At 36.2% G+C, this 12,535-nt stretch overlaps 1 protein-coding gene across 1 annotated transcript in view; it reads right to left on the bottom strand.

Annotated features, from left to right (window-relative positions):
• Positions 1–206: 206 nt before the first annotated feature.
• LOC117408689 (tRNA-uridine aminocarboxypropyltransferase 2-like) overlaps positions 207–12,535 on the bottom strand; it is a 70,838-nt gene continuing 58,509 nt past the window's right edge. The window contains exon 7 of the mRNA XM_058992626.1: positions 207–297. Coding sequence (XP_058848609.1) covers positions 222–297 — 76 coding nt within the window. The 3' untranslated portion in view covers positions 207–221. The remainder of the gene's footprint in view (positions 298–12,535) is intronic.

The following is a 12,535-nucleotide window of genomic DNA, read 5'->3' as shown; positions in this document are numbered from 1 at the left end:
GCAATGTTGCTTAATGGTTTGTAATCCAATTGCCTGATGGCGTAACAACAGTAAATAATAAACAATGTTAACAGGCAATACAGCGGAGTGTATTGCTCTGTTAAAATCCACGGTTGGTTCACAAATAATAAACAGTCCTGTTCTTATTCACCCACACGTAACACAGACACAAACACAAGTCCACAGTGCGTGCTCGAGTGCTCCTAGTGAATATACAGTCCTTAATGAAACAAAGTGCAGTGATGTTGTCCGGGTTGGTGCCTGCCTTTGGTGACAGCTCCAGATCGTGTTAGCCGTCTAAACAATAACAAACACTATTTTCAGACAAGATAAAACAAATGAAACAAACACAACACTCACAATATATTCCATAACACTGGTCCTTCCGGGTCGTTCTGTAACCATAACTGAAGGAACAGATTACGTCGCTTCGTCCCCTTTTTGTACCATCATACATGACCCCTTGGTAAACAACTGTAGCCGCTCCTCCAATCCGCAGCTGCCACATCGTTTCCCTTCCGGGTCGATGCATTAGTGCACTGAAGCTCCACCCCCTTTCTAGATGACCGACTTCCTTTTAACCCGAGGAATAAATTGTCAGGCCAGACAATCCAAGGTACTCTGTTCCCGTTACTTAGCGCCCTCACAGGCCGGGAGGGAGATTTACCACCAAGAATCATTGTCTTTCTGTCACACTGTCTCATACATTTCAAATAAGAAGTTCCCAGGTCAAGTTTGCAGCTGGAAGTGCACAATTCAAAACAACTTTTAAAAATTAAAATTGTTTGCATCAAAGTGAAGTAACATCTTAGAAGCTTTTTCAGCTGCATGCTCTTGAATTGTTTTTAATTTAACATAGGACAGAGTATTTCTTATTAGACCTTTAAGACCTTTCCAGTACCTCAGTCATTAGAACTGAGGAAATAAATGTTTGATGTTCCCAGATTTATGTTTTAGTTTTAACGGAACTGCTGTGAACCTCTATGAATAATTATTACATGATAACAAAGTTCATCAATTTCATTAAGACTATTAAATACAACGATGCTGTGGCAAAGTCAGACGTGACAGCTCCTCCAGTACAATAAATCTCACCTGTGACATTGTGGGTGACAAGCAGCCTAAAAAAGGGCAGCTGTGATGTTCAGTGGACAACCGGCCCGATAAGGATTGGCTGTGACTTTTTCAGGGCCCTACAAATCAAAAAAGGACACTCTTGTGCTGTGTTTTTTTTATTGAGAATGCTCAGGTTTTAAATACGGCAGCACTTTCATTTTTTACATAAACACTGTACATTAATTGGTTTCGCTTATGACAAGTATGACAAATTAACTTTTTCAGCACTAGGTAGCTTTACAGAAAGACTATAACAGGATAATTAAATAAGTAAATTATATATATTGTACATTAGTACTCTTTCCAAGACCTGTGGAGAAAGTTATGCCATTAACCTAGTGGAAACAAAACTACATTGAAACAAAAATATTTTTTTCATTATTATTATTATTATTATTATTATTATTATTATTATTATTATTATTATTATTATTATTATTATTATTATTATTAATACTGTACTTGTACAGAAAAGCTTGAATTACATTATTCACCACTTCTGACAAACCTCCCTTACAAACATCAACTTACCACTGAAAATGAATGTAACTTTTCGATTGGTATTCAGCACTTAAGTGATAGATTTACTAAGAATGTTCGGTTTTATTTAGATTAATTAATGGATTTTTCTCTCTGTAAGGCCCCAGATACTTCAACACCAGTTATAACTGTCATACAGAATAAAGTGAAACATCATCTCATAAGTAAAAATAGATGTCATTTTAACCGGTTTAGTAATTGCAAGAAGAATTTCAATTCATAGCCAAGGAGCCCAAAAATTGAAGACATATGTGTTTATTTTTGTTAGGAAAAGTAAACCCCTTGAAAGATGACTCTTAGGTATAATTTATTTAAATAAGTCCAGGGTTAATTGGAGGTCATCCATTAAAAGTCAATATATTATTGATGACATGTTTAGATGTCACTGGAAGCAAAACTGCTTTTTTTTGTAAGAAACCAGATAAATGAATATATATATAACTTCACTTTCCAGAGACATACTGTACTGATTTGGACCCTTTATCGCAATCTGAGTTACTTGTCTGAGGAATATGGTATATTATGGAGCTTTATGCATTTACTGATATTTGTTGGTCACAAAATTCTGTGCATTTATTTTTGCATCTAGCTGCCTAAGATATGCAAGCCTGAAATTTGTTATGCAACTATATTAAGGTCAATTGTTTATATTATGTGTTTAAATTCCTACCTTTTCTCAAACCCAACACACAACAGCAATCTGGTCAATCCATCAAATTCCTAAATTTTACTTGACATGAATTGATCCTCCAGCAGATTAAGTAGGGGTCCAGAGTCTAATAAGAAATAATGGGTGACCCCTAGAAGAAGAGATGTTTTATATGTGTGATAATGTACAAGAAAACCTACACGGAGAGTTGTGATTCCATTCCACAATATCTTTTATTGTACAAGCCACAATAGTTTCTAGTCAGAACAAACTCTACACCATCTTGTGCTGGCTGCATGTCACAGGTCATGACCCCTTGCAGGGCGACTCAGGGATTGTCTAACACTTACCATAACTATGTAACTATGGCCACTTCAGGAGGGAGAGTCTCATAACATCCCATCCCAATACTTAACAACATGCATCTGTCATAGATGGATAAGGTTGAAGTTGGTACTTTACAGTAGTCTCTTTCATAGTGTTTAATGGGGGAGGAATATATGCTTTTATAGCTGTATGTCCTACAGGAAGGATGCATGGACTGTTGTCAGTCTTCCTTAGGGTTGGAGCCAAAGGTGCAGAGATAGCATCAGACAGGGTTTAATATTGAGGCTGGCAAAGCACCTGTCATGGGCATCCACTTCGGAAGACATAGGAAACAGGTTGACGCTTTAAAGGTCAGGTTTAGACTGCTTATAACTAGATGCAGGGGCAGGAACATGTATTCAGAGACAAGCAGTTTTGAGAGACTGAATAGAATTATAGGTCTGTATACCATATTGTCCAAGACAACCAACTGTATGCAAATTATACACCTCTATACTGTGAGTGGAGTACAATATAAACAGTACAGCACACAGTTTACACAATCTGTAATGATCGTATTTATGTCCCTTATTCTAAAAAACTGAGACAATGCTTTATTTTATGCCATCATTTATTTAGCTATCTGTTTTTAATGCAACATAAATGGTTGTTCTGTTTCTGTTAAACCAGATTAATAATCCATTAATTTGTTCTGCAATCATTTTAGATTTTTCTAATAGATAGCTTTCATGGAAACACAAACTTGATTATTTTTATTTATTTATTTTGTGTGTCTTTCTTAATCAAATAAGTCTGCCATCCGGTTCAGGAGGCCTGTCGGAGGTTATATGAAGACGGTATAAAACTTTCGTCTAATTTGTGAATTTTCAAATTGTTTTAGATCAGGAGCACTTTAGTTTAACTAACTAACATTAGAGAGGTACTGCATTTGAGTTCCACTCTGCTACTTGTAAGTCACAATTCCTGTAGCAGGTAACCTTTGATATTAGTGATCTGCATACACCACCATGAACATAATTGGTTAGCATGAGTGTCAACTTCAAACACTCCAAGAGACAAAGGATAATCACCTACTCCCTTGCTTCTTTTGTCCCACAGGTTGATTTTTTTGCTTGATTTTCTTGATTTGTAAATATAGTAAGAGGACATACATGAAGACCACAGCAGGTACCATTCCAGGGTGCAATATTATAAATCTCTGCCAGGCCTCCCATGATAAAAAAAAAAAAAAAAAAAAGTACTGGCAAGCAATATTATAATTACCCAAGTTAAAAGATGTACAAATAATATGTAGCATAGAGGGTATTGCTTTTTATCTTCGTCCAGCCTTTAGAAGATCATTGCTTAGTGTGAAAGCCAAATTAGTTCAGGCTTAAGCTGTGAAATAAATTAACTCATTTGTCGTAAATAGGTAGGATAACTCTCAATATAATTCAGTGTACTGAACAGTACATGGGTCATTTAATAACATATTTATATCATGTTATATCCTCCTATTTTATCAAGAATTAAACTGAAAACAACATGTGATGTATTTTTAATATTTTGAACTAAATAAGCTTTATCACCCATTTTCCACTTGCAGATTGTATTTAATGTCAAGCATATGGTGAGACACACATCAAAGACACACATCTTGTGAGCATTAGGATGAATTCTTCTACCTATGTAATTGAGGTCAGTACATCAGTACTGCTGTGCAATGCATTTAATGGAATGTTTTTGCTGAAGGCATTTCAAAAGAGCTAATTGTTTTACAAAATTGCCTTATTTCAAATCAGAAACCTTTCCTCTAGCAGAGCTGCATGCAATCTGTTCAATCTTAAAGTCTTTGAATTGTAAAAAAGAGCCCTGTATCTTTAAATATGCAAACCCTGTACTACACCCCTAGAGAAAGTTGACCTTGAATTGCGAATTTGCTGCTCATAAAACACAAAGCTCTGTGAAAGACTCACTATCAAAATGCCATCACCATTTGGCAGCACAGGTGCTGTTTATAGCTGCATCTCTTCTGGCAGATCGCTGGCGTGCCGCTTGCAATGCAAGTCTGTGCCTATGCACTGGGGTACGTTTACAATCAGGGCAAGACTGGAAATCTGTCATTGTCTGTCCCTTACTGAGCTGCATCTGCCGGCTGCCAGCAAGTGCTGATACCTGATTCCTGAATAGAGACCCTGTGTGGTGCTAGCTACTGTCTGCTGAATTTGGATTAGGTTTCACAAAACTGATGAGATCCACTGCAGCCTGTCAGTGACACCAGGATCATTTATTGTGCAGCTCTTCATGGGTATGTTGTATCAGTTGATTTTAACAAAAGCTTCTGAGGTCATACTAGTCAGTTTACACTGTCAAAATGTGCATACATACCACAATTGCTGGGAAAAAAGTAATTTATTGACAGTCTACATACAGTGTATATATATAAAATATGGACTGGAGAGGAGGGCTATAGTGGAAAATGACTGACCCGAGGGAAGACTATTGTTACCGACAGGGGGCTGTAATTAAGGCTGGGATTAAAAGTCACAGGTGTCACAGGTGTTTGTTGGTGTCCTTGATTTTACTACATCTCAACCAAAGCTTTTTTCACGTTTGTGATAATGATGTTGAACTAGCTCTTACTTTGTAATGTAGCCGTTCACACTACTCAATACTTTGCCACATTGCAAACATTTTAAAAATGAGCAAAACAGCAAAGTGTTGACACAGAAAGATTGTTATCTGCATACAAACATGTACTTCGGGATGAACGGCGCTCCATAAAGGCATCAAACCTCTCAATCTACAACATGTTGTACTATCAGAATAATATATAACCAAACCAAAATGTAAAATAACTGCAAACTGTAGCACAGCAGAAGAAACAGCTGCACATGAAGAGACAGTCTTTTAGAACGTCAAGCGCTATTTTTTAAAGGTATTTTTGTTTGGTGTCCTGTAGAAACCCCACCGAATGTTAAGTAAAACGAACATTTTTGTTTCTAGTATACGCAGTGAAGTGTACCGATTTACAGGGTTAAAACTTGAACCTGACGTTGTGAAAACCACAATAAATAAATATTTAGATTAATTTTCCTTTTTCCTACTTATATAGACTTTATTAAAAAAAAAAAAAAAAATAGAATTTTCATCCCCATGACTTCACTTCACCGTGACTGCTCCGTGATCTTTAGTACAAGTTACTGTGACAAATACATATGTGGTATATATATGGCCAAAAGTTTTGCATCACCTAGAATTTTAGGATTGAGACAATTTTATTTAACATCATGTAATCAAAGAAACTACCAAACTATATAATAGTAGTACAGTATTTCAAGTTAGAAAATGTCATGCCATGCATTAAACGTCAGATTATGTGAGCAGCTTTTGTTATGAAACCTGGCACTACCACTACCACTTACAGGATTTTGCTTTAACTATTTAATCAAGAAGGATTTACTGAGATACCGCCTTTTGTTTCAAGCAGTCCTGCTTCTAGTAAACATGGCAGTGTGAGCCAGATTGAGGCAAAGCAGGTGAAAAGCTATCCCAGGGTCGCACAGTAAATCAGAGGGTGAGCTTGGATTCAAAACCAGGATCCCTTTGCTTCCTTAGTTTTAAACACAAGGCTACACTGACTACCTGCCCACTGTAAGGGTTAACAAAACACAGTGCATGTGGGTCCATGAGGTGTTAATCAGATATCTAAAGAAAAGCAGGGTTCCTAGATATTCTATACAAGCGGCAAAGCTTCTTGGGACATCTGTCACATCGCTGTGTCCCTCCTTAATCTAAAATTGTACCATGATCACCTGCTAGCATATCAAATAATCTGTGGCCTCTCTTTCCTTTCCAGGTTGCTGGCAGCTGCGTCCATCCTGCCAACTGTTTCTCTTGTTGTACAGTAAAGCACTCATGGCCACACAAGTGTAGCCTGAAGACAGCTATTTTATTTATATAGCCAAATGAGGAACAGTACAAGGATTTGGGACGTGAAAATAAATTGCCATAAATGATACATTTAGTAAACTAAAATGTATTCTGATTGTATTTGTTCTATAAATATAAACACAGTTAATAAAGTAGCAAATGTGTTGTATCTAGCCCTTCCTATTTTGCTGATATCCCTGAAGTTAGAGCAGCCAAAACAGATTTCACTGCTATATGGTTTGTATCCGCTGGCTTGCAGTATCACTGTGACACCTAAAGTATTGGTTAAAATTTTACTGTGCAGTAATGGATAGTACAGTATGAAAAATCTGGCACCAAAAACTAGGCTAGAACACATTATTCCATTCTTGAGACAATTAGATGCACTGTTAGTATTAGACAAGCCATTGGAGCCACTGTGAGACTAAAAGCACACATTCCATTACAGAAGTGTGACCTCTGTAGCTAAATTGAATACAATGGCTACTTCCATGAACTAGAATGCACCATCAAAGCTCTGAAATGCAGGCTGGAAACAACAATTTTGCTCCAACGGTATATCTGGATTCTTCAGTCATTGTGTAGACTTTTGAGAGGAAGACTTTGAATCTATCTAAGGACATTTTATAAGTGTTCTTAAGTATGTTTTTTGAAGTTCAGCTGAAAGTGCTATTATGTATATTTATAGCAACAGCAGGAAGCACTTTGAAAAGTAAACTGAGAGAGCTTTTCTGTAACTTACTGAATCAGAGAGGCAACACTCTTTTATCGCTACAAGCATTTTTTACTGACGCAGCTAATACATGAATGAATCAGTTATCTCTGATGAGGTGGGTGGATGTTTCTTTTATCTCTTGTTTTTATTTAATTAAATTGCCAGACCTGATCTCTCTTCCCCAAACAAACATTGTTTCTCAGTTTGGGTGTAAACTCAAAGATTGATGCTTCTTATAAAGGCTGGTTAAGGGAAAGAAAACTGTATATTAAGGAATTTCATTAAACTGGGGAAATGGAATCAAATAAATTACTACCACAGGCTTTTACAGCATCTATATTGCATTGCTGTGGCTTTCCTTATTTATTTTTTTACCAATATGCATTTTGCATTTTGTTGTTTTTATTTTTTTCATAGCTTTTATAGTATCAGCAAAAAGTGGATGCTCAGACTTCTCTGCACCGAGCACATGTCGGAAATGGAGAGGTGCTCTCCCATCATTGTACTCTATGGTTTTTACAAGAAAAGAATTTACAGGTCAAGGATTTGAAGTATAACTATTAGAAACATTTTGTCAAAATGTGAATCTAATTGACTGAGTTCCTGTCAAGTCAGTCCAAGCAGTCCCAGTGTTGGGATGAGCTTCTCTGTTTTTTTTTTCTGATTGAGCAAAAAAATGAAACAAAATTTGAAATCCTCTGCTACTATATCAGTAGGACAAGGATAGGGTGATTTATACTCAAGGACATAGTTGCTCTAATTAGTGCGATAGGGGCAGTTTAATAAGGTGCTGCATTGCAAAATGAATCCTAAATCATTTGTCAGAAGTGTTGAAAAGCAGAACAATGCATGAGATATTACCAGGGTCAGAGCAGCTGTATAAATGATCATTCCATTTTTGATCCTTGAAGGCAACCTCTCACCCATCACTGAGAAGTGTGACCTACCTTTTAGCCCATTGGGATAGTCGAGCAATTCAGGGATGAAATGCTGTGCCTGCTACTGGAATCTTCCTACACAACTAAACTGATGGTTGAATTGAACTGAATTTTCTTCTACCACCAGTATCCTGGTCTCCTTACAAGAAAACGGGCAGGTAGGAGTATTTACTGGGGTCAATTTAAAACACCTGTCATAACATTGTAGGCCCACCAGGACGGTAATGATTCAGCGTGATGAGTCTGTGAGAAATTTAAAGCTAGACAGACCCACCAAAACACAGGCATAAAACCACTATATATCTTTGAAGTATTTATTATAGAACTATGCCAATTTCACATTCCCATGTAGCCTTTACCAATTTCTGTGAGGTTCATTTTTTTAAAGCTACATAAATACAGTTCTAAATGATGTGGAACTAGATATAGATATGTTTTACAGCTAGTAAAGGCTTATTTATATAGACTCCTTGTTTTACCACTTTTTCTGGTTAAAATTATAGTTGTTTTCCAGAAACTTCTCTAATCAATATTGTCGACAATATGACGGGCCTTACTGTACATATCCTGGAACAGATGACTACAACTTGTTGGGAGGAAAACTATTGAAGAGGCATTGAAACTCACTTGGGACATTATTTATTTATTTATTTATTTGATGAAATACAGTTTAAAAAGTTGTTGTGTTTTTAAATGGAATCTCCTAACATACACAAAAAACTACCAGGCTCTAAACATCAACTCAACCTCCACTTAAATATCGCCCTGCACACCACATACAGTAATGTAGAATTTTTACAAGAGGCATGCTGACTTTTGTTTACTTTATTGCTCTGTCTCCCTTACATTTATACAACCTTATACTGTGCAGTGACCTCAATAACTTGCCGCACTAGAAAAACAGATTATATTTAATGCAATTAAACTGAAGCTTGACTAGCGCAAACAGTGCTGCAGTGGAGTTCCACAGACATGAACAGACTTTTCAGGAGGATAAACAAGAGTTCCCAGGAGGTGCCCACTGAAAACCAGGATTGTATTTGCTCATTCCAGTTCAGCTGATTAAAAAATGTTATGGGTTTAATAAAGGAAAAAACAAATCTAGCCTAAATTATAAATGTTGCCCCCCACACACAGAAAAAAAATAAGAAACACTGTTATGTTCTCCAGGATATTTAAATAAGTAAGCAGATATTTGTTTAAAAATATACTTTGTTTTGCTGACTTTCTTTTTTTGTAATAATACATTTATTATGCAATTTTTTTTCCTGCTCGCACGCTGGAACAGGTGCTGCTGCTGCTGGCACTGCTGTGTCATGTTCTGTGGGGTAACACAGATGCAGCGTATGACCATTTATATGGTATGACTATTCATTTTTCAAAATATTAGGCAGTGTTAATCTCTGGGACAGCAAATTGTATAACTGTGCACAGCAGTCTAATAATACAATATTGACTTTTTTGTATGGTTTATTTAAAATAAAGGACCGTTTTTAAATGTTCAGATTGCTTGTTTTGACAATGGTGGTCACTTTACATTTTGAAGCGAGGCTGTCGTTAGTTTAGACTTGACCACACCAAGCGTTCGATAACACCTAGTTGTCGAGAGAATTTTACTGTTTGTTCAGGTTTACGATTTGATTAGAAGGCTGATGTTCAGAACCAATGAAAACTTCATGCTTTCTCTCGTATGACCTTTGTCCCTTATGAATAGCAATGGTCGTTAAATAAGCGACTGTTGTCGAAATCCGATCATCTACTCCTGTTTTCCCCTTTCAACAGCCGTTAACCCTTTTAGGAATAAACCCCTAAGTTTGTCAAAACCTACCTGTTCCGACTGGAGCACAAAGGAGATGGCTCTCAGATCTTCTTTTATCCAGGCACTCAAAATGCTTGTTTTTCCATGAATGAACTTGAACCCTATCCCTTCTAAATGTAAACAATATCTCCAAATTATATCAAACTTGATTTACATAAAAACAATCAAAACAAAACAAACTCAGGTTATGACACTTTCAGTTTGAATTGTTCCTAACCTGCTGAGCTGATGACATGCCTTGATTGAGTGGGGCAGACAGTATAAAAAAAAAAAAAAGGAAGTTGTCAGGTGTGACTGACACCCATTTCATGTGCTGTGATTTTCTTAGCTTGGAAATCTCCACGCTTAGCACATTTGATCAGTTGCTGGTCAGAGACAAAGAATGCATTTAAAATGATTGCAGTAAGGAACAAAACCCCATGAAACCTGGTGCACAGGGTTCATGCTGTTTCATTAAAAAACTTGAGTCAGCTCAAAATGAACACACTACTCTAAGAGCAGAGTGATTTATTACTATTTTGGGAGCCCCAGAAAAACAAACATTGAAAAGAAGCAAGCCTACATATAAGCTACTCTTCATGGGGATGGTTAATTACCTAAATCAACTGAAAGTTATCATCCAGAATGCCAGGAAATATCGGTTGTCATAAAATGAGAGAAATGGTTGTGTAACCCAATTATGGAAAACTATTTCAGTATTTTTTTAAATTGGAGATTTATGAGTAAAGGAGGTAATTATAAAAATGAATGACTCCAGATGTTGAGGGCAAAACTGCAAATCAAAACCAACCTAACTGTCTGTTCCTGTTATTCAGCAAATTAATTACAATGAAACGTTACCTTTTAGATGTGAAGATGCATACTACTGAACCCACATGTTTTCCATTTACTGTTTGAGCACACATTGCTCCACAAGAAAGCATGAATATTTTTAAATATGTTAAAGTTAAAATGTTGTCACTGGCCTTATAAAAGTTTTTCTTTTCTAGTACTCAAACAGAGAATATGGTTGGTTCCCCTCGTCAGGAACCTTCTTTCACCATATAGTGAACCAATCGCAATTATGTTGAAAAAGATTTTAAAAATACGTACAACAAACAGCCTGTTAAGTAACACTTTAAAATAAGCTAATTGACTCACTAGAAGATGCAGAATGTGAACATTATTCGGGTGAGTTGGGAAAAGTTAAAAGTGTTACTACACTGACAAACTATTCCACCAACTGACATAAGACAAAGGTAGCTAGTATAAACGGCAGGCAGACTGTAGTTGGTTACCAGCAGTATCGGTAGAGTTGGGGACCGCTTTTAATCCATAATACAGTACCCAATCTGACTATACTCACAAGGATTTGCATGTACTGCAGCATCACATTTGTGAGATATTCAACGTTTAGATTTATCAATGGTTACATCTTCCTTATACTGTACTGTATTTACAACATTTTGGATCCAACTCTTTTCTGTTTTTCTTGTGAACACAATGCTCCCAACTATTTAAAAAAAACTAGTGTGTACTCCATACTTTGATCTATTTACCATTTTGATAACACATGGTACAGTATATAGTGACATTTCAAGGATTAATAGTTACTCAGATCCATGTATTCATCACAAGCCAAAGCAATTTGTTTCTATAACTTGACAAAATTAAAACTAATTCCATTTACTTTAAAATAAGCCTCCGGTGTGTGTGCAAAGGACAGATACCAGCTATGAATTCTAAACCTTTACAGTTGTATTGAGAATTACACAGGCCTGAGCTGTTATCTTACAATTCCACTCATAATAAATCTGTGTCATAATGGTTTCAATACGTGTCAGTTTAGGTAAAGTGAAGGCGGATTAAAATGTATTAACACTTATTTTTGAGGCAATGCTTCTTGTGTGAAACACCCTTAAGGTGATGTTGCATCATCAGAGGATGTCATTTTTAAGTATATAGTATAAGTATATAGTTCCATCTCCAAACTTTATTAAAGTTAAATGAAAAGAGTAAACAATTTCAATTTCCAGTTGCACTTTTGAAAATTAATAGCATGAGGGAGACAAACCATGACCTTTAAGCCTTGTTTCAGTCTACTCCAGGGCATTTACAGCAGATATCTAGCACAACTCACTTCAGTGAATCTAGGAAAAATCTGACCAATATTGTATGTATTGACTTAAGCTCTGATAACGATTGCAATCAAGGATCATCAGTTTTAAAAAACTATGGGAATGTTTTCTTTGGCACATGATGGTGGTGATGTATGGGAATCTCTGTTCATGGTCTATGGTAGGTTATAAAAAGAGCTTCCAAATAAAGTTAAAACATTAACAGCAGGGGACCCAGGAAGTACATGGTATGAGTCATTTTCCAGCTTTACTACTTAGGAAATAATAGTTAACTTTAACAAAGAAAAATGTTGCCTTAATACCTCAATTGGTATCTTTACATTTTTTTTGTTTGTGCAAGCAGAAACAGAACGTTTGCGAGAAAATATATTGAGAAAGATTATTTGCCATGTTTTGTGCACT

The sequence above is a fragment of the Acipenser ruthenus genome, chromosome 2 (genome assembly GCF_902713425.1).
Source record: "Acipenser ruthenus chromosome 2, fAciRut3.2 maternal haplotype, whole genome shotgun sequence".
Lineage (NCBI taxonomy): Eukaryota > Metazoa > Chordata > Actinopteri > Acipenseriformes > Acipenseridae > Acipenser > Acipenser ruthenus.
This window is presented reverse-complemented; position numbering and strand designations above follow the sequence as displayed.